Below are 27,597 nucleotides of genomic sequence, written 5' to 3' on the forward strand. Positions count from 1 at the left end.
CATATCCTAACAAAACAACCAATATCCAAATAATATTTGCGTCAACATTAGTAGGCTAATATAGACCATAATACGAAGGTACTTGCCTCAGTTTGGCTCATCGATGAGGCTAATTCAGGCCCTCCTGTGTCTGCTCTATAGTTCCCGAGATCAGCGCATTCCTCCGATTGACATTGCAATCCGTTCTTTCAATAAATGCATGCAAGCGGTAATGTAGTGACACTGACACTGCGCGAAACCCCCAACATGCTGCACCAGAAATCTCATCGTTTCACAAAGCATTACCGCATGTTTGTAGCTGAAAACACTAGGGCGCACAGTATATATTCAAAAGCCATATACAGTAGACTATGAGGAATTGTTTGATATGATCAGTGATGACCTGGATACACAATTCAAATTGATTATTTGAATCAATGCATATTGATTATGGACCATATTCTAAACATTCTATACCAGAATTATCAATATAAACATGTTTTTCGTGACCACAAATAACTCTTAGCCTATATACCTTCCACATTTTTAAGACTAATAGGCTATCATAGCAGAAATCATAGCAGAAGCTGAGCATGCTATACTGAACAAAAATATAAACACAACATGTAAAGTGTTGGTCCCATGTTTCATGAGCTGAAATTAAAGATCCCAGAAATGTTCCATACACACAAAAAACGTATTTCTCTCAAATGTTGTGCACAAATTTGTTTACATCCCTGTAAGCGAGCATTTCTCCTTTGCCAAGATAATCCATCCACCTGACAGGTGTGGCATATCAAGAAGAGTATTAAACATGATTATTACACAGGTGTGCCTTGTGCTGGGGACAATAAAAGGCCACTCTAAAATGTGCAGTTGTCTCACACAACATAATGCTACAGATGTCCCAAGATTTGAAGGAGCATGCAATTGGCACCAGAGCTGTTGCCAGAGAATCGAATGTTAATTTCTCTACCATAAACCACCTTCAATGTCGTTTTAGAGAATTTGGCAGTACGTCCAACCGGCCTCACAAACCACAAACCACATGTAACCACGCCAGTCCAGGACCTCCACATCCGGCTTCTTCATCTGCGGGATTGTCTGAGACCAGCCACCCGGATAGCTGATGAAACTGAGCAACCCATGGCTGCTACCTGATGAAACTGAGCCACCCATGGCTGCAGCCCTACCCATTCATGTGAAATCTATAGATTCATGCCTAATGAATTTATTTCAATTGACTGATTTCCTTACTGTAACTCAGAAATTGTTGCATGTTGCATTTATATTTCTGGTCAGTATATGTTGTACTTGAACTACCAAAGTGTTGAATAGTATTTCCATATAGATAGATATAGGACTCTAGTGCCAAAAATACTGTTTTAACATGAGCAGCACCATTGAAGACATTCACCATTTTGAAGTAGTCAACTGGGTGGAACTTCCTATGGGTTAAGGATTTTTTTATTTAACTAGGCAAGTCAGTTAAGAACAAATTCTTATTTACAATGAAGGCCTACACCAGCCAAACCCAGACGACGCTGGGCCAATTGAGCGCCGTCCTAGGGACTCCCAATCACTGCCGGTTGTGATACAGCCTGGATTCGAACCAGGGTGTCTGTAGTGACGCCTAAAGCACTGAGATGCAGTGCCTTAGACCGCTGCGCCACTCGGTTGCCCACATAAGGAAGGACCGCATAATTCCATCCAAGTCATCTGGAGGGATCATCCAATTAATTATACACCTGAGGAAACATTCCATAGCTGTAGGTGGCAGTAAATCGCCAACCTTGGCTTTATACCTGTTCAGACAATACACTCCAGGTGGCAGTATGCACCCTTTCAGTTTGTTTAGCAACTCATAGAAGTGGTAGAAGAAGAAAATGTACTACTTCAAACTGGAGATGGCCTCAACGGCACTGCACATGCTCTCTCAGACGCCATAATAGTACAGATACGATATTTCAGACCATGCCAGATTCCCTCATTTGCCACACAGTGCAGCTTATCTACAATACTTCAATGGATACAGTAAATATGCATGGAAATCAAATATTTTACATTGATCAATTGGGCCTTTTCATTCTGTGTAGACTACAGTTACTAAACAATTGATATTTATCATTCTTAGCAACTCCATTAGAACTCAACAGACCTTTAAACAGTGTTGTAGTACTCTCGGTCACGTCTCGGTGTCGGTACTGGTACTGACTCTTGTCTCGGGACAGTGAGGACTCATAATTTCTTCCCGAAACCAGCGGAGTAAAAAACGAATTATCAGCTTCCATTCAGTCAGCGCATAAAACCGCTTCGCCAGGCCAAATATATACACACCTTTCTTGAAACAATATCTTAACAGCCTTTATATATATTATAGACATGTTTGCGCAGTGGCAAACCTATAGGCCTTCGGTGTGTGACAGGTTCATGAATCTGAAAGGACAGCAACCGTAATGCCAGCGCGCTCATGTAGGATAGTGTACTTTTTGTAAAACACAATGGGCCAGTGGTGTAGTGGAGGCTATACGCAGGTATAAACTGTATACCCAGTTATTGTTTTCAGTGGGCATTGCTTCACTTCTTAATCCCTACTGATGCGTATCAACGCAGTGGAGGTATCCGACTTATCAATTATGTAGTACAATAGAGAAATAATGCACAAAGTAGCCTACACAATCGCGAAGTATGTGAAATATATTCACATGCGCCGCACACAGCCTAGTTTCAGCGAAATATCATCTGCAGGCAGCAAGAGTGTGCAGCTGTCAACTGGTTTTGGCATGGAGCAGCTCACAGAAAGAATGACATTGGTAGCCGGTAGGGTAGGAAAGACGTTTCATCTAATTATATCTACCAGTAAATGCTAACTAATGCAACAATAGGTATGCCAACCATGTATTGAAAAAGTTTAGTCCGACGTGTTGGTTAGTAGGCTTTTTGTGACGCACATTTGTCATCATGCGCCGTTTGCATCAGGGGCGTAGACATGGATGGGCCTGGGTGGACAGAAGCCCACCCACTGTGGAGCCAGGCCCACCCTATTAGATTGATGTGGTTTCAACATTGTTGTGGACATAGACCATCAATTTATTTATAAATAAAAAATTTGATTTTGAGTGAAAATCCAAAAATGTTCAAGGAAAGTGCATTTAAAAAAATACATTTTCAGGGTGCCTTTACTTCAAGAACTTTTTTGCTAAATTAGAGTAGACCCACTTCTCCAGGCACCACGGCATAGGGCCAATGGAAAGACTGCAGTCACACACAGTATGAGGGGGTGGCATGTAGCCTAGTGGTTAGAATGTTGGACTAGTAACTGAAAGGTTGCCAGATTGAATCCCCGAGCTGGCAAGGTAAAAATCTGTCGTTCTGCCCCTGAACAAGGCAGTTAACCCATTGTTCCTAGGCCGTCATTGAAAATGACAATTTGTCCTTAACTGACTCGCATAGTTAAAGGTAAAATAAGATGCTAAAGGATAAGCAGTCCATAAACTCAGACATAATAAGCCAGTAGCTCCCAATCATAATATAAAAACAACCATTAAGCATTTCCTAATTCAAATGTACAGCTATTACTTCCCATTGCAAAAAACATTTCATGTTTGCATACAAAGTAACCAGTGACCTAAAGTGGAACTGACCGTGTTTTAACTACTTCGCAGATATGAAACAGACAATCATAATATCAGTCAAAAATATCAAATTCCCAGTTTATGCTACAAAACCGTCTTTATAAGAGGTTTTTAAAAATAGGTTTTATTTGACTCAACGTACCATGCCATACACTAAGGCATTGTTGGCTGAATAGATGGATGCAGTTCAATTAATGATTAGTATAATTCACCAATACATTTATATTGCTAACAGGTTGTACATCACAGCTGGCCTGGTACATAGTTCTGTGTCTCCATTCAGGATGTACGGTTTCAGTTTCAAAGACTCAATATTCTGGACAAAAACGTACGAATGTAACGAAGGCGAGGGATTTCAATACAATCAAACTAGCAAGGGCAATGATCACAAGTCAGTCCTAACGTGGCTAATAGGCTAGTATGTATCTTTATGTATCAAGTTAAAAACACAGTCTAACATTAGCTAGATAGCTAGCTTCTAGGAGGATGTCATGTCATTGGAAGAGTAGGTGAGTGACTGACTTTTTGCTTTCCCAATCTATATTGCTATAGAATTTTCACAAATGCCCTAGTATACATAATTCCCAAACATTCTAAGAATTTATGAAAATTACCATATCTAAATGGTCGCTTCTCAGTGTACTTTTTTTTTTAAAGTGTCATATTCTTCCTGGGGGTGTATCTGAACAGATTTTAATCAAATGTAATGTTGCTAAAATGCTGTCAGTTCCACTTTAAAACACAATGTTTCACATTTTCAAAGAGATGGCTAACAGCAAGCGCACTGCAATAAAACACACAGTTCCACACACCAGATGATGATTATTTGACAAAATTACAATCCTGGTCTTGAATTGGACTCGCATTCTTCTGGTCTCAGTCTTGGACCCCTTGTCCCTTGCAGCTCTTCAAATCTTATCTTATGTCTTTCAGTCATTAGATGTTTTCATCAGCTGTCACAGAGAAGCAGTCCAGACTTTATTTGTAGTTTCTTCAGCTGGACTGTTGGAAAGACGTTGGAACCAGGGAGGTTCTATGGAAGCCACAGTAGCTTCAGCGTCTAACCTCTGTGACACCATCCCTCTTAGTCCACCTTCTTAGGCTTGCGATTCTTCCAGGTGACCACTCCAATGAAGGTACCTGAGGAGGAGAAGAAAATGTCTGTTTTAAGGAGAATAATATGGTCACTGTTCATAAAGGCCAGACTAAAATACAGTAGATGCAACACACAGAATCACCAACGTGTGTACTGCATATGGATCTGCAGTTAAAGTGGAAATGCCAGCATTTTAGCAACATTAAATCATATATTTTTTTTTTTTTACATTTTCTGTCAGGCGAGCACTTTGATTTGGTCATTTTCACCCAAAAAATGTGTAGTAAGGCAATTGTGAAAATTCTACAGCAATATAGGAGTGGGAAAGTGACCGTTGGTTTGTATAATTAATAGACACTGCAGTCAATAAAAGCAAATAAAAACATCTGTCCAGGACCGGCGTCTACGCAGACCGGTGCGCCATAGCCAATCAGACCTATAAGCAAATAGCCATTTGCGACACAGGCCTGCCATCATTCACTTTGACTGGACGTTAACAACAACAGCAACAGCGCAACTTTATAACATTAGAACACATTCGCCAAAAGCAACAAAATACACCTGAATGGATTTCTGCAATTATGTTAATACCACAGGAGTCATTTACATTTGAGAACTTCACAATCCGATTGATCAAACAACCATGAAAAAGGTAGGCTCGCTTTCCCTCAATTGCCTATGCACATCAACAACTAATGCTAGCCAGAGTGAGGCGCTAAAATCTAATGCGGGGATGCAAACTGGTGAGGTCCCAAAAAGGGCTGAAACATGCAAAAAAAATCCCTGCTAGGGGGAAAAGCAGGTTAACTAATTAAACAACAAAGAATATGATCTACATGATCAGTCTCTGTGTAAGATAAAAAGTGGTTATTGTGAACCTAAAGAAAGCAATCCAATGTTATTTGTTGCCTAGACTTTAATGCAAAAAAAAAGTAATGAAAAAAAACCCACTAATATTGCAGTTAGCCATGACAGTCTTTATAATAGAACGCTTATGACCACACACATCTAAATATTGCACTTGGGGAAAAAACATCTTAAAGTAGAAATAGAATGAAACAAACAGGCATTCTATTTTTGCTCTATAGACATCGATCAAATGCACAAGGCTACGTGTGCAAAAATAACGTTCCCCGAGTTAAAACCCTCACACACACACGTTACTGTCAAGTTCAACACAACAAAAACAATATCTTTGGGCTACACTGCACATTATACACGTTCTGCCTATGGACATCCATCTACAATGTGCCAGCAAAAGTGAGAGAGGGAAAGTGTGTGGTGTTCCTTTCACCTCTATAGTGGCATCCAGCTTAAGCCAGGCCCAGCTCCAGCTACACTTGATCCCTGAATCCACTTGTATAACAAGCAACGCCTCATTTTTCACCTAATTCTCTCATTCTGAAAATTAACCGCATACCGTAGAGGGAAAACATTAGTTAACAGATAGGGGATTAGTTCATTAGCTAGTTAACATTTCACACAGATTGCCAGGGTCCAGTAAGCAACTAACACGTTATAACTTGAACGGCAAGTCGTATACAAGTTAATACTAAAACAAAGCCAATTTTATTAGTCACATGTGCCAAATACAATGTGGTGTAGACCTTAGTGAAATGCTTACTTACGAGCCCCTAACCAACAGTGCAGTATAAAAAATATATAGATAAGAATAAGAGATAAAAGTAACAAGTAATTAAAGAGCAGCAGTAAAAAATAATATATACAGGGGGGTGCCGGTACAGAGTCAATGTGCGGGGGCACCGGTTAGTTGAGGTAGTATGTACATGTAGGTAGAGTTAATTGAAGTGACTATGCATAGATGACAACAGAGAGTGGCAGTGGTGTGGAGAGGGAGGGGGGGCAATGCAAATAGTCTGGGTAACCATTTGAATAGATGTTCAGGAGTCTTATGGCTTGGGGGTAGAAGCTATTTAGAAGCCTTTTGGACCTAGACTTGGTGCTCCGGTACCTCTTGCCGTGTGGTAGCAGAGAGAACAGTCTATGACTAGGGTGGCTGGAGTCTTTGACAATTTTCAGGGCCTTCCTCTGACACCGCCTGGTATAGAGGTCCTGGATGGCAGGAAGCTTGGCCCCAGTGATGTACTGGGCTATTCGCACTACCCTCTGTAGTGCCTTGCGGTCGGAGGCCGAGCAGTTGCCATGCCAGGCAGTGATGCAACCAGTCAGGATGCTCTCGATGGTGCAGCCGTAGAACCTTTTGAGGATCTGAGGACCTATGCCAAATATTTTCAGTCACCTGAGGGGGAATAGGTTTTGTTGTGCCCGCTTCACAACTGTCATGGTGTGCTTGGACCAAGTTAGTTTGTTGGTGATGTGGACACCAAGGATCTTGAAGCTCTCAACCTGCTCCACTGCAGCCCCGTCGAAGAGAATGTGGACGTGCTCGGTCCTCTTTTTCCTGTAGTCCACCATCATCTCCTTTGTCTTGATCACATTGAGGGAGAGGCTGTTGTCCTGGCACCACACGACCAGGTCTCTGACCTCCTCCCTATAGGCTGTCTCGTTGTTGTCGGTGATCAGGCTGTTGACACTGTTGTGTCATTGTCAAACTTAATGATGGTGTTGGAGTAGTGCCTGGCCGTGCAGTCATGAGTGAATGGGGAATACAGGAGGGGGCTGAGCACACACCCCTGAGTTGAGGATCAGCGTGGCGGATGTGTTGTTACCTACCCTTACCACCTGGGGGCAGCCCGTCAGGAAGTCCAGGATCCAGTTGCAGAGGGAGGTGTTTAGTCCCAGGGTCCTGCGCTTATTGATGAGCTTAGAGGGCACTATGGTGTTGAACGCTGAGCTGTAGTTAATGAATAGCATTCTCACATAGGTGATCCTTTTGTCCAGGTGGGAAAGGGCAGTGTGGAGTGCAATAGAGATTGCATCATCTGTGGATCTGTTGGGGCGGTATGCAAATTGGAGTGGGTCTAGGGTTTCTGGGATGATGGTGTTGATGTGAGCCATGACCAGCCTTTCAAAGCATTTCATGGCTACAGACGTGAGTGCTACGGGGTCGGTAGTCATTTAGGCAGGTTACCTTAGTGTTCTTGGGCACGGGCACAGGCACTGTGGTGGTCTGCTTAAAACATGTTGGTATTACAGACTCGGACAGGGAGAGGTTGAAAATGTCAGTGAAGACACTTGCTAGTTGGTCAGTGCATGCTCGCAGTACACGTCCTGGTAATCCGTCTGGCCCTGCGGCCTTGTGAATGTTGACCTGTCTAAAGGTCTTACTCACATCGGCTGCGGAGAGCATGATCACACAGTCTTCCGGTACAGCTGGTGCTCTCATGCATGTTTCAGTGTTATTTCCCTCGAAGTGAGCATAAAGTAGTTTAGCTGAACCGGTAGGCTTGTGTCACTGGGCAGCTCTCGGCTTTGCTTCCCTTTGTAGTCTAATGGTTTGCAGGCCCTGCCACATCCGACGAGCGTCAGAGCCGGTGTAGTACGACTCGATCTTAGTCTTGTATTGACGCTTTGCCTGTTTGATCGTTTGTCGGAGGGCATAGAGGGATTTCTTATAAGCGAATTGGTTAGGTTACTATTGTTAGCTCATCTGATGTTGTAACGTTAGCTAGCTGTCTGACTATTAGCAAGCTAATTGTCACACCATAAACTTTTTATCAGATGAGTTGGCTAATGTTGCGCAACATTTCTCTGGCTAGTTAACGGAGAATTCGATCCAGCTAGCAAGATACTTAACAATGCTAATACTTGTCCCACCACACTTTCTCCCTCACCTCAAACTTTCCAAATCTCAGTTGTTTTTCAGTTACAGCTCATGAAGTACTCTTTATCACCTTCTCATCACCTTCTCACCCCCGTGGTCAGGCTTCTAACATTACCTCTTCATTGTCGTTCAGGAGACGCGCTGCTGCAACTGCCTTTCTACTCTATGCTGTCTTACCAGAGCGCGCGCTGATACTGTAACTAGCAAATTGGTTTTCTCTTCTCTCTTCAGTCGCTTGCTGTGCTGCATTCTTGCATTCTGTTGTTATGTAAACGATTGGCTGAGCCTTGGATACAGCCAGTATTGCTCCAAACGCGCATTACTCGTCCGCTTACAGCCAGTAGTGATCCAAACCACCTCCCTCCCAAACTTTTCTCATCGGACCTACACTAATCACAAAGCTATGTCACCTATTTTGGATTCAAAACGACGAAAGGGGACTATTGTGCATCCCTGCTAATGAGAGAACATTAGATAAACCCTCTCAAACTTTTTCAGGTAGTTGGCCTTCAAAATTGCACTGATAAACGATGGGGAATAGTAGCCTGCTCGTACTTCTGCAATGCATGCTTGTCAGAACCCACATTTTGACAACTGAATGGGAACTTGCCTACCCACCCATTTGATCTATGCCAAATAAATGTGATTGACAACTAAGATATATGTTAACTGAGGATAAGTCATTCAAGTTCAGCATAGTTAGCTAGTTAGGAAAGTGATCTCTAGCTGTAGCCAACAAAAAACGGTATGATTGGGAAAAGTCGGTCACTCACCCACTCCTCCAACGACATGACATCCTCCCAGCAGCTAGCTAACTTTAGGCTCCGTATTTTTAGCATGCTAAATAAATAGCTAGCTACATAAATAGAGTTTGGGGTGTCAAACTCAATCAGTGCATGGGCCAGATTGAAAAAAAAAGAAACGAATTCGTGGCCCAGACTTAGCCATTTTTCTTTTTACAAAAAAAGAAACTTGGAACTGCGAACCAACCCGGGCACTGTATTATTTTGAAAAAAATATGGCCCTTTATAATGTCCACTTATGTACATAGGATACTGTGTATAGCATTTTAACATTAAAACAAAAAAGATAAATAATATTTGTCCTGCCTTTGCTGCTATGCTTGCATAATATGCTGCGACCTTAATCAAAAAGTATTTAATAACAAAAACATAGCTATAAGCTGTTGTAAAAAATAAAACAAATTTGCACTGCATGGATCACCGGTGTGGTTAAATGCAGCATTGCTGTATGGTGCACTCAAAACGTATTGTAGTTGAATAGCCAGCCTAGGCTACTGCTCTGATTTTGCTGTAATAGGCCTACATGTTTTTCCTTTGCATGGTGTTTCGTTGCAGGTTGTTTATTTAGTTATTCATTGTCAAGCTTTAAAAAACGAAACCAGACAGCAACAATTTAGTAGCCTAGCTAGGACTGTGGCATGTGTCTGTACTCTTTCCCTCCACTGTGCACTGTAAATGGAACACAAATGCAGCGCAATTGAATTCACCTATGCAACCACATCAGGCAGTAATTTCATAAAGTAGATGACTCGACTGACTCATTTATACTCGCCTGTGCGTAATATTCAGACTGCGGGCCTTGTGTTTGACACGTGTGCTAGCCTCTTACCCACGTTATGACTGACTTTTCCCTTGCTAGTTTGATTGTACTGACATTCCCAGTTACAGTCGTCCATTTCCCCCCCAAAATATTTCTGTAATGAAAACTGAAACAGAGCATCCCGAATGGGTGGAGGCAGCAAACAATGTGCCAGGCTAGCTGTGATTTACAACCTGATAACAATATTTTTTAGACTACCAAGAAATGTATTGGTGAATTATATTAATCATGCATTGAACTGCATCCATCTATTTTGCCAACAATGCGTTACTGTATGTCATGGAATTTTGACTCAAATAGAACCTCTTTTTAAAACCTCATATTGAATTGGTTTCAAAGCATAAACTGGGAATTTGATATTTTTGACTGATAATATGTTTGTTTCATATTAGTAAAGTAGTTAAAACACTGTCAGTACCACTTTAAGTTCTGGTGATTTGTAGACCACCAGATAGACATCACAGCAGCACCTAGCTCAGGGAGATCGTTGTGAACAAACAGAATGCCCTAGAATACATAGATCCTATGTCTATCCAGTTCTTTCAGATCTACTGGCTGGAGGCAGGGAACGGGGAAGGGACCAAAACACTGGATTAGAACCCATCCAATGTAGCATTCCAGAACTCACCTACACTGAGCAGCAGTATCAATGCTGCGATCCCAGGTAGAATCACAGAATACTCCCGTTGAAGAAAATACTGGTGGACCACATGATCGCTGTCCACGAACGGCTGGAAAAGGTACATTATCAGTCAGTTAGTCAGTGGACACAAAAACGATTTCAGGCAACAAGTTTAATTGCAGATCTAATCTATAGCCTGGTCCCAGAATGGATTGTGCTGTCTTGGAAAATCATTGGTCTACCATGGCAGGTGTTGGCAAAACAGCACAAACAGATCTTGGACCAGAATAGCAGATCTAGGCTATAAATTACCTACCAGAATGATTACCCATATTGTGTAGTATGTAAACAACAGGAGGCTGAAGCCAACAAGGCCCATGCCAACTGCTTGGTCTTCCCCTGTGGCCTACAAGAAATTAAGACCAAATGTATGAGTGTGAGGTTAAAAATAGCTAATGCATCATATGAATAGCTATTATTACTAATAATAAGAACACTTAGTACGCATGGTTAGATAGCTTTAAGTATACGGTGATTCATATAACTAACCAGGTAAACTAGCTAACACTACGAAGTTTCATTTGACAATCTGGCCAGGTGATAAAATTAACCAGGCATGACACAAAAAAGACAATAGTGTGACAGATTGCTGTAACTACCATACAGTACAGACAGGTTTGAGAGATTATCTAGGAAGCTAGCTAGCTAATTCAGTTTAGCATACACCTTTTCTGGCTTTGACTTGGTCTCTGGAGCTTCTCTAACGACATTTTACCAGCTAATTCGTATATATTTAAATATATTTGTGGATATAAATAAAAATGGCAGCATTATGCAGGGTAAATCACAACTTTGTAATTTCTCTCACCATTTCTGACGTGTTGTTTCCGCGTATGAATCACTTCCGTAAACTGCGAGGGTGACCCGGATCTTTTTTTTTTTCATTGTCACGTGCCCATTACAGTGAAATGCCTTTTTTTGCATGCTCTTGCCCAACGATGCAGTAATCAATATCAGTAGTACTATAACGAAAAAGTTAAGTAGAACAAAAACACATAATGAATAGAAATAAGATGACCACGAGAAAGTAAGTAAGCTATATACAGGGTCACGCTATATACATAGTTTTCTTGGGAGTTGTTGTTTAAAAAGGTTTCCCACTCTTTGGTTGTATGCCAGCATCTATAAAGGTTTTCTGTACAAGTCAGGTAGACTAGAGCACCTTGCCAAATGGTGATTCAAATTGAAAATAATTATGTTATCATAATTTACTATTAGGCCTGCTACATACATTACTGTTCTTCCGTTTGTCAGTGGTGTAAAGTACTTAAATAAAAATACTTTAAAGTACTACCTAAGTAGTTTTTGGGGGGTATCTGGACTTTACTATTCATATTTTTTACAACTTTTACTTTTACTTGTACTTTTTACTCCATAAATTTTCCCTGACACACAAATGTACTTGTTACATTTTGAATGCTTAGCAGGACAGGAAAATGGTCCAATTCACGCACTTATCAAGAGAACATCGCTGGTCATCCCCTGCCTTTGATCTGGTGGACTCACTAAACACACATGCTTAGTTTGTAAATGATGCCTGAGTGTTGGAGTATGCACCTAGCTATACATAAATAAACAAATCTAGAACATTTTGCCGTCTGATTTGCTTAATATAAGAAATTTGAAATTATTTCTACTTTTTTTTTGATACTTAAGTACAGTTTAGCAATTACATTTACTATTGATACTTAAGTATATTTTAAACCAAATACTTTTAGACTTTTAGAAGTATGACAATTGGGTACCATTTCCACCACTGCAAATACTTTTAGACTTTTACTCAAGTAATATTTTACTGGGTGACTTTCACTTTTACTTGAGTAACTTTCTATTAAGGTATCTTTACTTTTACTCAAGTATGAAAATATGGGTACTTTTTCCACCACTGCCATTTGTCCATTGCTGTTGGGTTACTTCTCAAATTAGTAGGCGTACCATAATAGAGTGTTACCACCTATGAATCTATTTCAACATCCTCCTTGGTAAATGTGAATGTGGCCACCCAACATCTTGTCATAGTTGTACCAGCTGGAGGATTCATCTTGTCATAGTTGTACCCGCTGGAGGATTCATGACCTGAAATCTCGATCACATGTAAGTGATGGGTGTGTCCTTGAGATGCTAGTGTACACATGTAACTCAGACATATTTCAACTACAAGATGGAGTCAAAGTAACAGCATGATCATCACCGAGGTATAGACTCCTATATGAAATTCTGAGCTACATTGTATTATGGATTTGTAATAAATCAGCCCAAAAGTTTTTCAGATGCCCAACAATAGTTTTATTTCCACAAAATATGACATTTACACTGACATTTACACTGTAGACATTTACAATCTAAAATAGGAAACATTAGAATAGTGTGTAGAAATATAGTTCCAATTCATCATGTAACAGTGTACCTCCACATGTGAGTTTAAAGTAATAGAATAAATACATTTTAGGAGAAAAAATTAAGATGAGAAAACTTTGGAGCAATGCCTGTAAGTGTGTGTGTAAAATAAATATCTCACAATAACTCTGGAAAATCTGAAAAATTGTCATTTCAATAGTCGTCTATTGATATAAATTCATGAAATGTTGATTTTTAAATCATTAAAAGAAAAATCTCATCTTTAATCTTAATCAAGGTCATGAGTTTGGGTGGACCCTCAGAGAGTCTTGGACTCGTGTGCATAGCTTTAAAATCAATTTACAAAGATGACAAAATAAGAGGTATAAAATGAAGGTTAAATAATTAAAATAGGTGAAATGTTAGGTCAAGATAGTTGCCCAGACCTATGTGCTGTTATGAATCTAGGAATAGCATATCTGGTCCCCATTCAATCATGGATACTCTACCTACTGAGCTGATGAGCCTTAGGAACGGCCCATGTGAGTTTTTGAACCATGAAAGTGATTTACAGTACTCCCCCTCTATCTTTCAGAGAGCAATCTCAGAGTGTTGACTGCCATCCTCTACCTACTGTACCAAGTTCTTCAACCCACAACATGGGGTGGATATTCTGGTTGATTTAAAATGCAATGACAAATATTTGATGATGTGTTGCACCAGAGAAATCTCACCCTGTGTTGATGCATTCATATTTCAAATATGCAGGATAAAATCCATTCATGCGCTCCATTCATGGCAGCAGAACCTCATGTTAACATGGTTCTACTCTGGTTACAAACAGTCAAGTACGTAGGAAAACAGAACCCAAACAATACAAGGATTATACAACAAGCCCTCTTGTACACATAAAATCAGTAGCAGGAGAATCAGAAACATCAATTATTTTAACTCTAGAGTAGACCAAAAAAAAAATGTAAATTGTATACAATTTTTTTTCGTGTTACAAAGAAGAGAGAGCACAAAGTAAACCAGCCAGCTGGTTTGGAAATACAAAAAACTAAAATATGAATTATGTGTTTGACATTAGAACTATTATCAGTTTATCATTAATACAAATGATTATTATACTACTAAGAGACAGTGTAATGTAATGAGAGGCAGAGTGAAAGATAGTCGTTTTGCTGTAAAAGCCCCTGTTAAAATACACAGATTCAGTGTCTTACTTATATCAAGTTAATGAAATAGAGGTGAATGGTCCACATCAATTTGACACATTTATTTTAATAAAGCTACGAAGAATGTCTGTGTCGTTAACATTTTCCCATGCGTGTGTATTCATGTCAGAGGAGTTTTAGCTTATGCATTTAATGTTTCCTTTTTCTCAAGGACACAGAGTACACCCATACAGTATGCACAGCAACATCTACAACGACAATGATGCACATTGGAGAGTGAAACAAAAACAAAAGCACATTGCAACAGCACAAAAATACCAATTTTATTTTTCAAGGGCCAGGATTTTGGACATTTTCTCTCTATGCCTCTGAATGTCAAATCTCAGTATGCTATGAATGTCTGGCATGGTGTAAATAAAACACATCCTTGTTAGGAAGATACAGTATGTTGAGGCTACATGTGTGTAGATAAAAGCCCATGATCACTTTTTCCTTTGAAAGACATTTTAAATGAGCAGACTAAGGGCGAAAAGACAGGCTAAGCAATACGTTCGTTTTCCTGCTGAGGACTCAGGTCAACTGAAAGGATACTCAGGGGTCAAGAACCGTAAGACAGGCGAGTGGCAAGCTGTTTTGATCTCAGCACACATAAACAATTCGACTTGCACACGCACATACATTTGCAGCACAGACATACACACATGCACAAACATGCGTGCACAGGCAGACGCACACATGCACACACGGACATACACACGCACAATATGCAGACGTTTACACACAAACTCACACATTCTCGTTCCCTCTCCGTCCCTCGCAAAGACGTGCGCAGGCACACAGGCACAAGCACGCATACAAAAGGACATTGTCATTTGGGGTTGAGGGTGGAGCTTCTTCTGAAAACCCTCCATTGTTAGCCAGTGCACACCAGGTGCATTGTGCCACATGGGGCAGCTGTATGAGACTGACTCATTGGCTCTGATTGGCTCTGACTACACCATACCTACAATGCAATGTTCTTCTGACACATTCAAAATCCGGGGGCGACAGAAATGAAATTACATTTCCCCTCAGGAAATAGAATAGCTTGGTCATTTTGGAGAAGATGACCAGATACTGTCAGTTGTATCATTAGAGCCCTTATTCACTTGTAAGTTGATTTTGCTTGATAACGAGGCAACATCTCGGGTGATATTGCGACTTAAGTGGAACGGCAACCGTTGGACAGCTCATATAGCCAAGGCCACATCGAAAGTATTTCACAAAGAAGGATTGTGAAGTTAGCTGGCTAACTTTAGTACCCCACTTCAGTAACTTAACAACATATTATGGGCCCCAATTCAATCAAAATCAGTAACCAGGTTTAAAAAAAACAATACTCTTCCCTTGTAGCGAGAAAGCAAGTTTGAAATAATATGCGTCACACTGTAAACATTGGTTTGTTTAGAACACCGATCCAAAAGTGCTTTTTTGCAGCTCAAGAAGAGTTTTATAATCATCCCAGAAACCTGGTAATGGACAGCTCCTGTCCTTGAGAACAGGGACTGATGTCATGGGCGTGGTGACTCAAATCAATTAGGTCTGACGTACATGACAGATGAGTGACAGGCCAGGGACAAAACAGTACAGGGAAACCCACCATCCATATATCCTAAGACAGACACATGACTAACAACAAAAATAGAGGAACCAAGAAAAGTTGAGTCTGATTTTCCTACTTTTACAGTATAGTCACCAAGCCAGCTGGTGAACTTCAGGATAGTATTTTACTTTAAGGACGTAAAGCAGACTATGTAAAAGACCCAAGGGAGGAGAAGACCAAGGGCGTAGACTAATCAATTACCAACCCTACCTGCATTTACCGAGAGTAATTGATGAATCACACATAGACAATGGCAGTATGTACAGTTGCATATGGCCAGCCATATGTGCACACATTTCTCGTTCTCAGGTCCGTATATAAACATTATCTATTGTGATATTACATATTTATATGCATATATTCTATAACATTCTATAACTTTATAATTCTATAACATGGGTTATTTGGGCTATACAGTAACTTTGACCCCAGGTCTAGTACTGTTGTTCTGGAATCTGAGGATTGCAAGGGGTTCATCGAAAATAGAACATTTCACATTGAAAACCACCCATTGAAGCCTAGTGTAAAATGGTCTGTTCAATTTATCCACATCTTTCTTGGCTTTAGCACGCTCCCCTCACTTGAATTGATACACAAAATTATACACATAGGGTAAACCATAATGTTCCAACTTGAGGCAGCCACATTTGACTCCAATGCCATTTCCTGATTTTCAGTGTTGCACTACAATTTCCACGATGCGATTGTTTTTCATTTCTCTCTCTATCAAGTACTTTGCACACTTTACACCTACGGTCCCCCAGATGAAAGCATCGATTTAAAAGCTTTTCTACATTAATGGATTATTCATACGTCCCACCTCCCACCTACATCACCTTAAATATCTGCTTAAATGTCTGATTAAATGTCTGTTGTATAGTGGTGTTTGTTGAAGTGGTGTATATCAAAAGGAAGCCAGTCGTATGTGCATTTGTGCACACACACACACACACACACATACATACACACACACACAAAACAGTTCAAAACAGTGGAGTTGTCTTCAGTGTCCCTCATGTACCCTTTGCCCACCAGCTGAGAGAATGAGTGAGACGGAGGGAGGGGGGGTAGAGTGATTTGACATCCATCCATCTTCATCGTTAGTGGCTCTCGATCACTACTGGCTCAAAGGCACCAGCAATCACCCTACAGCAAACACATAAGAAGAGGAAGGGGTTCAATTCTTTCTTTTATTACCTTAACAAATGATATGTTCTGGATCCTCATAACATACTACACACAGATAATCTTGCATGCACAAATCACCTGTTTCCCAGCTGTGTCCCACTCAGGGCTGTAGTCCCATCTTTGCTGACAAACAATCTGAGGTTGCTGTCTGTGTGTGGAAGCAGGAATGAAAGACAAGAAAGAAAGAGAGGGCACACAGAGGGATAAAATAGGTATAGGATAAAATAGTGAGAAGAAGATCGAGAAGCACAACGTTATCACTTGTGTGGTCATTTTCTACGAGCTATTCCATCAACACAATTGGGCCAGCGTCGTCCGGGTTAGGGTTTGGCTGGGGTAGGCCATCATTGTAAATAAGAATTTGTTCTTAACTGATTTGCCTAGTTAAATAAAGGTAAAAAAATATACAAAATAAATACACAATCTTCACAACTAGTCTTCACCGTTCCATCATGGCTACTCCCCTCCGCATACCTTCTTTGTGGTTGTTGACATCAGCAAAGTTCTGGCTCTGGATGATCTTGTCCACAATGTCGTCGGCGTCGATGCGCGTGTCGTCCACCCAGGTGGGGTGGCTTTCCACAGAGTCCTTCTTCCTCCTGGCAGGTCACATGACATGGTTAACCAACAACACCTGATCGAGGCTTTCTCAGTCATCAGTGATTGCGGTGCAGTTAACCAGTAACACCTGAGCAAGGCTATTACTATCAAATGCTTTTTAGGTCGTAGTAGTCTCATTATATGACATGTCAAATAATGTTCTTTGACGCGTATCTATTTGACACGGTACGCCGAAACAGGGTTCGATATATTACTGCGGGAAAGTAACCAGCAACCCAGCAACAGATTGGATATTTGTGAATAAATGTAATGACCTCGAAAAATCTAAATGTGTGTCTGTGTGTATGTGTCTGTGTCTGTCTATGTGTGCGTGTGGTGTGGCTTGCCTGGAGGGTCTATTGGAGAGCAGGACAGGGCGTAGGGGCCGTATGGGTCTCTCAGGCTTGGTGCCTGGCTCTCCTGGTGTCTGGGGGTCTGCTGCGAGGGGGTGGGCGAAGACGTGGGGGGTCTGGGTAGGGGTGCCCAGGCTCCCGGAGGTACTGCTGCTGGTTGAGGCATTGCGGCGGTGGGTGAGGTCTGTCAAGCTGGAGGAGCGAGAGTGTTCCATGCTGTAGCCTGGGAGAGAAGGGGAGGGACAAGTAAATCAGACCCCCATACACACACTGTGCATGCACATACAGTACAGATGCACGTGTACGCACAAACAGTACACATTGGCACGCGCATACACACACAGGATTGTCATATAACCCTATGACAGATATTATTTATCCATCATTCTCCTCCCCAGTCATGAAATCAAGGAATCGTTTAGATCAACTCAATCAAACCAAATTGAGTTAGTCCAAGGCTAAGATGAACGCCCTGACTTACATTTTTACATTTAGCAGACGCTCTTATCCAAAGTGACTTACAATTTGTGCATTCATCTTATGAAAGCTGGGCGAGAGAACCACATATCACAGTCGTAGCAAGTACATTTTCCCTCAATAAAGTAGTAGTTATAAAGAAAGTCAGTGCATTTTTTGGGGGGGGTGACAGGACGGGTGACGGGACGGGGGACTTGAGTAGCTATGGCCCTGTGGCAACATGCTCCAGGGCAAAAATTCCCCTTGGTACAGATCTACAATCAGCTTCCCCTCCACCAATCCTAACCTTAACCATTAGTGGGGAAAATGCCAATCTGATCCAAAATCAGAGCCTAGGGGCCACTTCACCCTACTCCTGCCAACATACACAATAGTAAGTTTGGCAATCTTAAAGAAGTTAACTGACCTGATATCTTGCTCTGCTGGCTGGCGTAGCTGGAGTTCCGGGAGTGTCCTGTGTGAAACACTTCATCTGGGCTGGACAGGTTCTGCTCCAACTGCTCCCTAGGTAGACCTGGAGCCACAACACAACACACAAGATGATGTTAGCTTCTGTGGCATGAAATTCAACAAATGGTGTCCCACATGGACAACAGGAGAGTCAACTTATTAAAAAATACACAAATAAACGATTAAATTGATAATACATAGATAATAAATTAAAGTGAAAATCTGCATTGGGTATATATATTTTTTGGGCTTTGTTTTTGTTTGAACTGCAGATTGGCCCATTAATAAAGTTTCAGCAATCAGATGTGATTCACTGTCGTACCAGAGTTGAGGGGAGCTGAGGGGAGTCTGGGTTTGAGGGGCCGTCCTGATGATGTCCTGGTGACGCCCCCTGGGGGAGGGTTATAGTTGGCATCGGTGCCCTCGCCCTTACAGTCCAGCTGCAGGGAGGGGTCCTGGCCCGGGATAGAGACGGACTTGGCAGTGCTGGGGGGCCTACAGGATCAAAGGTCAAATAAAAATAAACCATTCAATCATTTCGTAGTTATATTATGAAGTAATCATAGTAAGCACTAAATACACACATTAATTGGATCGTATTTTATATCATTTTAACCAAGAGCCCCAAAAGACAGAAAAGACAATGAGTGAGGAAAACTCTTTGGGATGAGAGTGAAAGAGAGTAAAAGGAGGAAATCCTGACTTTCCAGAATCTGAGGTGATTTACTTTATGATATCGATTTTGGCCAAAAGGTGGCGCCAGAGGTCCAACTCACGTTTTAAAGCAGGGATCTCCTGACAAAAGTGTGAATCCAATAGTTACCTAGAAAATAGACAACAATATTATAATTATTATCATACATCATCTTTATTGATATTATTGTAAAATGTTACAACAGAACACTTCAACTACTGTTTTTTTCCCCTCATTGCATTCAAAACTACAGCACGTACGGTATCTATGTGAGTAAGTTTGATAAAAACCGTCAGGTTAAAAATAAGCCAAAAGAGTGGCACCTGGCAAGATCAGTCTATTCATCCATTTACTGTGCAAATAACTGTCCACTCTAAATGCCTAGTTGGAAAGCTAACCGTTCATTCAACCTGAACAAGTCTTAGCATGGCCTTGATCTCTCTGTGCAGAGTGCAGAGGACATGTCTTTGCACATGGGGCTTCGATGAGCTCATGTGAACGTGTGTGTGTGTGTGTGTGTGGTTACCTTGAGAATGGAGTTATCCTGTCGAGTGTTCTTGGTGTCGTAGCCCTCGAGAATACAGCAGTGCACGGTGGAGCCTGAGCCAGCAAACTCCGCCATGTTGAGGTCAGCAAAGCCCAGCTGCAGGGAGCGGGAAAGAGAGAGAAAGAGAGAGAGAAACAGAGAGAGAGAGAAAGGGAGAAGAGGGAAGAAAGAGAGATGATGATGATGATAACAAATTGCATATAGAAAATGTGTATACCGTTATCAGAATAGAATGACAATTCTCTGGTATACCGGTACTCATGTGGTTACCAACTATCCATTAAATACACCTGCCCCCATTGTAATAAGGCTTCCCTTGGTATTGCTGTACTTAGGCATGCTTCCTTTCAATGTGAGATGGGTGGTTTCAAACCAGCTCCCCAATGGGACTGGCGCATACGCACATCATGCATTTTGTATAAGCATGATGTGTATGCTCGCTTTCGGCATGCCATTCCAGTATTTTTACTCTACTGGGTGGGAGATGAGCGAAGGGCTAACACACACCACCCCCAAAGAGCCGTTACATAACTATCCATGTGAGGCTGGCGAGGTCACCCAACCGTGATGCCTCTCACTCGATTAGGGACAACTAGTGCTCCCTCACCTACTTCTCTCGGTCTCCTCTCTTCTTCTCTTTTTTTCTCTCTGTCCCCTTATCTCCCTATTCTCTCTCTCCTTCTATCCATTTAATCTACCCCTCTCTTTTCTGTCTCAGCCTCCAGCCAATCCGGATGAACACAAATATGCCATAACATAATGTCACCAGCCAGCGAAACCATTGCTGACAGGGTATGGTGCTGTTGTTACGTTGGTTCAACTGAGGGAATTCCATCAGGATTTCAAAAGCATATTTTACTTATAGAGGCTAAAGATTTTCCTGCTAGTTGTTGTCTTCGGTATGCTCCATATTGATTCGTTTAGCATGCAGGAATCGACTCACTCAATTCTCGCTCAAATCTTAATCAATCTCAAAACTGAGCCAGAGGTCTTTATAATAATGGTTTATTGACTTAAATGAATGTTCCACTCCAAAGATGATGTTCAGTGGGGAGATAGCTAATATACAAAACGACTAGCCCCTAACATTGTGACAACATTCACAACCACTACACAAACAAGCACAATCTTGGGTAAACAAGACACTGACCTTTTTACTGTTTCCCTGACAACATAGAGCCTTTGAAGTCATGTGACTACCTCCCTAGTGACAAGATTACGCAATTGGACGTCATGGTTGCTTATGAGACCACATCAGACACTGAAACCATGTTAGAAACGTCATTGTAGGTCCTCTTCTAGGCCTTCGTTTTATTGTATACAATATAACGCAAATCATGTCTATTAAAGAAACTTATTTGGGTATAAAAAAAATATGAATAAAGGTTGTTAGGTGTCATATCCTGACAGAAATGGTTATTAATGGTATCTGTTATGTCATGCTTATGACAGTGTAAAGTTGTATTTATGACAAGCAAATACAGCAAATAATGCACATCAGCTTCATGACATGCCATCAGCTTCACTTTTTCCCACTTTATTCAATGTCACCTAATTAATGGCCATTAGTTGGTAAGTGTGACTCGCCACAGTTTAAGGACACGTATGGTGACCACAGGCGAAAGGCCATGGGTAGATCATTAACTTTCCGGCAGAAAGCAGCTTTAACACTAGATTGGGGCTTAATGCACTCACACACTCATAATCGTGTTGTCATAGCAACACAGTCGAGACGCCAAGTTCGACTGACTGATGGCCACCACCAGTAAAAGTACTGTATTCATTTTTTTCATATATGTTTTTTTTACATCCCCAGACTTTTGCCTTCGAGGGCTATAATGAACCAGTCGGACCAGTCATCTAAATTGTGAGTCGCGTTAGAATCAACATATTATCCTACTGCTTTAACGTGGTCAGAAGACAAGGTTTCAAAACCAACGTGCGGATCACAAACCTTTTCTCGTTGTATCCACAATAGTTGTATGTATTGGAGCATTTTCATTCACAAACTGTTAGCTTCGTATCTTCCCACAGACACAGCCACTCCATCTCTGACACACATCTCTGGGCTGGAGTGCCATGAGTCTGAGTGACAAGCTATAGACTACTGTAAGTTGGACAGACATTGTCCTGCACTACTGAGAGGAAGCAGGACTGGGCAAACACATCAGAACTTAGAGAACTAATAGTCCTTTTCCACAGTCATCTTCCTCTTGCCCTCGGTGTCAAAAGCCTACAGACCCAGAGATGTCAAAGACCTCCTATACTCCCATGCCACATGCCCTGTGGCTAGTGAATTGCAGAGCAAGCTGACCTAGAGTATCATTATCTCTCTTTATATCTCTAATCAAATCAAATGTTATTTTGTCACATACACATGTTTAGCAGATGTTATTGCGGGTGTAGCAAAATGCTTGTGTTTCTAGCTCCAACAGTGCAGTAATATCTAACAATTCACACAACATAAAACCTCTCCCTCTCTCTCTCTCCCTCTCCCTCTCCCTCTCTCTCTCTCTCTCTCTCTCTCTCTCTCTCTCTCTCCCTCTCCCTCTCCCTCTCCCTCTCTCTCTCTCTCTCTCTCTCTCTCTCTCTCTGTCTCTCTCTCCCTCTCCCTCTCCCTCTCTCTCTCTCTCTCTCTCTCTCTCTCTCTCTCTCTCTCTCTCTCTCTCTCTCTCTCTCTCTCTGTCTCTCTCTCCCTCTCCCTCTCTCTCTCTCTCTCTCTCTCTCTCTCTCTCTCTCTCTCTCTCTCTCTCTCTCTCTCGGCTAATTCAGAGGACATTCCGGTACAGTGCCTTTTCCTGGATGAACGGGATCAGCAAATATGGAGGAAACAAGGGGGACAGGGAAGCACAATCTCAATGATAACATCCACCCAGCCTTAACACACAGACACAGGCAGGCAGAGACGCAGGCCAACACACACATCACACGCACGCACGCACGCACACACACACACGCGCATGCATACATTTCCTTCTTTAATGGACAAGGGGAGGTCCATGTCCTCACACTTTCCTCTTAGATAAAGAAACTGGTGCCTTAAGGCCACCAGTCACATGCCTTTTCAATAATCAGCACTAGAATCATGATTGGCCTCTGCCCTGTCTCTTCCCACTATGAGTGCTTCCCAGTTCCCATGCACTGTCTTCAATGTCAAAAAGGACAATCCATTTTCCTACTAAACAGTGTGTGGCAAGAGACTAAAGATGCTATAATACCTTAATGCAGTACGTCTTCTGAAGCACAAGTATAGACACTATACTATACTATGTCAGTCATTTCTAGAAATCCAAAGGGCCTGTTGGTAATGGTGGCACTATCCACAGTACTTAGTTATGGTTTTGACTGGATAGAATACAGCTTATTTAAAATTGACTTTTCGTAGCAGGTTAGGAGAACTTACGCAGCAGGTTAGGAGAATAAAAGTAGGTAAGGAGAATTAGGTTAGGGTTAGCAAAAATGCTATATTTTCCAACTTCAATTTGACATGCGCTGTATCCAATCCAGACATCACCCTTAGTTACCTGTGTTAATCACTGGCTGGGTTACTTGGTAGGTCACACCTAAAAACTTAGGTCAGGGTCACTGAAGAGCTAAAAAGGTACTTCACACAGTTGACTGTCAACTAGTGGAAACCCTATAAACTACAAACACTATGGATGGAAAATAAGGCAGGGAAAAAGTAGTTCATGTCACTGTCCTATTTTCCCAACATCCCCAAAAGTCCCATCCTGTGTCACAATGTTTTGTCACATGTATGTCATACTACAGTTAGTTGGCTTGAGCTATGGACCGATTACGATTACGTTACTTTTACCACAGCGGTTTTACCGTTATTGAGGCTGTAAAATGTACTGTAACACACTCTGTAACACACAAACACTGTGCCAACTGTACAGACACGCCCAAAAGGGCATCCACACAAAAGTAGTGGAGCCTTCAATTTTGTGTAGATATGGGTTATTCATTGTAAAATAAATTATAAATATAGTTGATTTATTTCTTGTCCTATCATGATGGAACGGTCCCCAACCCTATACCCTAGACACCCACCTGAGCGAACCACACACTAAGGAGAAGTCCATATTTGTTTTATAGTCCTACTGTAGCCGATACGCAGCCAAGACAGAAAGATAAACACGGTCAGAGACCCACTAAAGCAGCACTGGCACTACAAGAGTCTGCTCCTGCCTGGCAGGGTTGGTCCTACAAAGCTAAAGTCCCCTGATGGGTGAGCATAATATACAAGGGATTTATCAAAGCTGCTAATGAGAACCTTGATGACCTTGTACCTAGCCGGTGGGAATTTCGGTTAGGTACCCCCACCCAAGTAGTTGCAGTGCTGACTACACTAGCTGCAGTAACCCATGGGGAGGAGGTCACACTTGGACAATTAGAGAGGGGGCAAATTATTGCAGCCCTTGTGGCACAAAACAATCAAAAGTTCTGACTGCACAGAGATACTTGGGAAAACGGTCACAACGGGGGACCAGCGTGTGTGTGTTTTAGGGTAGGGGGGTATCTGAGCTCCATCAGCTAGGACTTGGTATTGGTTAATCAAATTCTCCCCAATCGTGCATGCCTTCTCAAACAGCTACAACTGTATATGCATTCGCACATCTAGTCATCTCTTGAGTTGGGCTTGTGGATGGAACAACTGTTGAACATCTGAGCTTGTGGTTGTTGGGGGGGAAGGGTTGGGAGTGTGTGTGTGTGTGTGTGTGTGTGTGTGTGTGTGTGTGTGTGTGTGTGTGTGTGTGTGTGTGTGTGTGTGTGTGTGTGTGTGTGTGTGTGTGTGTGTGTGTGTGTGTGTGTGTGTACGTACGTATCCCACATCTGTTGCTATGGAGTAATAAATAGAAGATGAATCACAAATATTGTTTGCTAAAATAATAATTGCTTGCCAAAAATGTAATTATTGTAATGCCAATCCTGGTTATAGGTAACAATCCTTCGTATGAACTGCCTACATTATTACGCATATTATTTGTTAATTGTGGAAATAAATTAAGATATGCAAGATTTTTTTTATATATACTGAACCGAAATATAAATGCAACATGCAACAATGTCAAAGGTTTTACTGAGTTACAGTTCATATAAGGGAATGAGTCAATTGAAATAAATTAATTAAATCAAATCAAATCAAATGTTATTTGTCAAATACACATGGTTAGCAGATGTTAATGCGAGTGTCGCGAAATGCTTGTGCTTCTAGTTCTGACCATGCAGTAATATCTAACAAGTAATCTAACAATTTCACAACAACTACCTTATACACACAAGTGTAAAGGAATGAATAAGAATATGTACATAAAAATATATGGATGAGCGATGGCCGAACGGCATAGGCAAGATGCAGTCGATGGTATAGAGTACAGTATATACATATGAGATGAGTAATGTAGGGTATGTAAACATTATATAAAGTGGCATTGTTTAAAGTGGCAAGTGATACATTTATTACATCCAAATTTTAATTATTAAAGTGGCTAGAGATTTGAGTCAGTATGTTGGCAGCAGCCACTCAATGTTAGTGATGGCTGTTTAACAGTCTGATGGCCTTGAGATAGAAGCTGTTTTTCAGTCTCTCGGTCCCAGCTTTGATGCACCTGTACTGAACTCGCCTTCTGGATGATAGTGGGGTGAACAGGCAGTGGCTTGGGTGGTTGTTGTCCTTGATGATCTTTTTGGCCTTCCTGTGACATCGGGTGGTGTAGGTGTCCTGGAGGGCAGACCTCACTACCCTCTGGAGAGCCTTACAGCCCGACAGGATGCTCTCGATTGTGCATCTGTAAAAGTGTGTGAGTCTTTTTGGTGACAAGCCGAATTTCTTCAGCCTCCTGAGTTTGAAGAGGCGCTGCTGCGTCTTCTTCACCACGCTGTCTGTGTGGGTGGACCATTTCAGTTTGTCCGTGATGTGTATGCTGAGGAACTTAAAACTTTCCACCTTCTCCACTACTGTCCCGTCAATGTGGATAGGGGGCTGCTCCCTCTGCTGTTTCCTGAAGCCCACAATCATCTCCTTTGTTTGTTTGACATTGAGTGTGAGGTTATTTTCCTGACACCACACTCCGAGGGCCCTCACCTCCTCCCTGTAGGCCATCTTGTCGTTGTTGGTAATCAAGCCTACCACTGTAGTGTCATCTGCCAACTTGATGATTGAGTTGGAGGCGTGCATGGCCACGCAGTCATGGGTGAACAGGGAGTACAGGAGAGGGCTGAGAACGCACCCTTGTGGGGCCCCAGTGTTGAGGATCAGCGGGGTGGAGTTTCCTACCCTCACCACCTGGGGGCGGCCTGTCCGGAAGTCCAGCACCCAATTGCACAGGTTTGGGGTCGAGACCCAGGGTCTCGAGCTTAATTACGAGTTTGGAGGGTACTATGGTGTTAAATGCTGAGCTGTAGTCGATGAACAGCATTCTTACATAGGTATTCCTCTTGTCCAGATGGGTTAGGGCAGTGTGCAGTGTGATTGCGTCGTCTATGGACCTATTGGAGCGGTAAGCAAATTGGAGTGGGTCTAGGGTGTCAGGTAGGGTGGGGGTGATATGGTCCTTGACTAGTCTCTCAAAGCACTTCATGATGACGGAAGTGAGTGCTATGGGGCGATAGTCAGTTAGCTCAGTTACCTTAGCTTTTTTGGGAACAGGAACAATGGTGGCCCTCTTGAAGCATGTGGGAACAGCAGACTGGAATAAGGATAGATTGAATATGTCCGTAAACACACCAGCCAGCTGGTCTGTGCATGCTCTGAGGACGCGGCTAGGGATGCCATCTGTGCCGGCAGCCTTGCAAGGGTTAGCACGTTTAAATGTTTTACTCACGTTGGCTGCAGTGAAGGAGAGCCCGCAGGTTTTTGTAGCGAGCTGTGTCGGTGGCACTGTATCGTCCTCAAAGCGAGCAAAGAAGTTGTTTAGTTTGTCTGGGAGCAAGACATTGTGGTCCACAACGGGGCTGTTTTTCTTTTTGTAGACCGTGATTGACTGTAGACCCTGCCACATACCTCTCGAGTCTGAGCCGTTAAATTCGCGAGTCTACTTTGTCTCTATACTGACGCTTAGCTTGTTTGATTGCCTTGCGGAGGGAATAGCTACACTGTTTGTATTCAGTCATGTTTCCGGTCGCCTTGCCCTGAATAAAAGCAGTGGTTCGCGCTTTCAGTTTTGTGCGAATGCTGCCATCAATCAACGGTTTCTGGTTGGGGAAGGTTTTAATAGTCGCTGTGGGTACAACATCACCGATGCACTTGCTAATAAACTCGCTCACCGAATCAGTGTATTCATCAATGTTATTGTACGACGCTATGCGGAACATATCCCAGTCCACGTGATCGAAGCAATCTTGAAGCGTGGAATCCGATTGGTCGGA

General features: G+C 42.0%; 2 protein-coding genes across 4 annotated transcripts in view; both read right to left on the minus strand.

Annotated features, from left to right (window-relative positions):
* Window positions 1-3,691: 3,691 nt before the first annotated feature.
* On the minus strand, window positions 3,692-11,639 carry LOC120021654 (dolichol phosphate-mannose biosynthesis regulatory protein-like). The gene is made up of 4 exons (XM_038965470.1): window positions 11,569-11,639; window positions 11,017-11,106; window positions 10,707-10,809; window positions 3,692-4,754 (listed from the first exon to the last, which is right to left on the minus strand). The coding sequence occupies exons 1-4, from the start codon at window positions 11,569-11,571 to the stop codon at window positions 4,699-4,701; spliced, it is 252 nt and encodes an 83-aa protein (XP_038821398.1). The 5' UTR covers window positions 11,572-11,639; the 3' UTR covers window positions 3,692-4,698.
* A 2,811-nt stretch (window positions 11,640-14,450) lies between these two features.
* LOC120020893 (protein FAM102A-like) overlaps window positions 14,451-27,597 on the minus strand; it is a 76,150-nt gene continuing 63,003 nt past the window's right edge. For all 3 annotated transcript variants that reach the window (XM_038964512.1, XM_038964513.1, XM_038964514.1), the window contains 8 exons: window positions 20,206-20,322; window positions 19,762-19,808; window positions 19,308-19,480; window positions 18,942-19,049; window positions 18,053-18,281; window positions 17,580-17,704; window positions 17,184-17,253; window positions 14,451-17,063 (listed from right to left, as the gene is read on the minus strand). In XM_038964512.1, the coding sequence (XP_038820440.1) occupies window positions 17,018-17,063; window positions 17,184-17,253; window positions 17,580-17,704; window positions 18,053-18,281; window positions 18,942-19,049; window positions 19,308-19,480; window positions 19,762-19,808; window positions 20,206-20,322 (915 nt within the window). In that variant the 3' untranslated portion in view covers window positions 14,451-17,017. The remainder of the gene's footprint in view (window positions 17,064-17,183; window positions 17,254-17,579; window positions 17,705-18,052; window positions 18,282-18,941; window positions 19,050-19,307; window positions 19,481-19,761; window positions 19,809-20,205; window positions 20,323-27,597) is intronic.

This window comes from Salvelinus namaycush, chromosome 26 (genome assembly GCF_016432855.1).
Source record: "Salvelinus namaycush isolate Seneca chromosome 26, SaNama_1.0, whole genome shotgun sequence".
Lineage (NCBI taxonomy): Eukaryota > Metazoa > Chordata > Actinopteri > Salmoniformes > Salmonidae > Salvelinus > Salvelinus namaycush.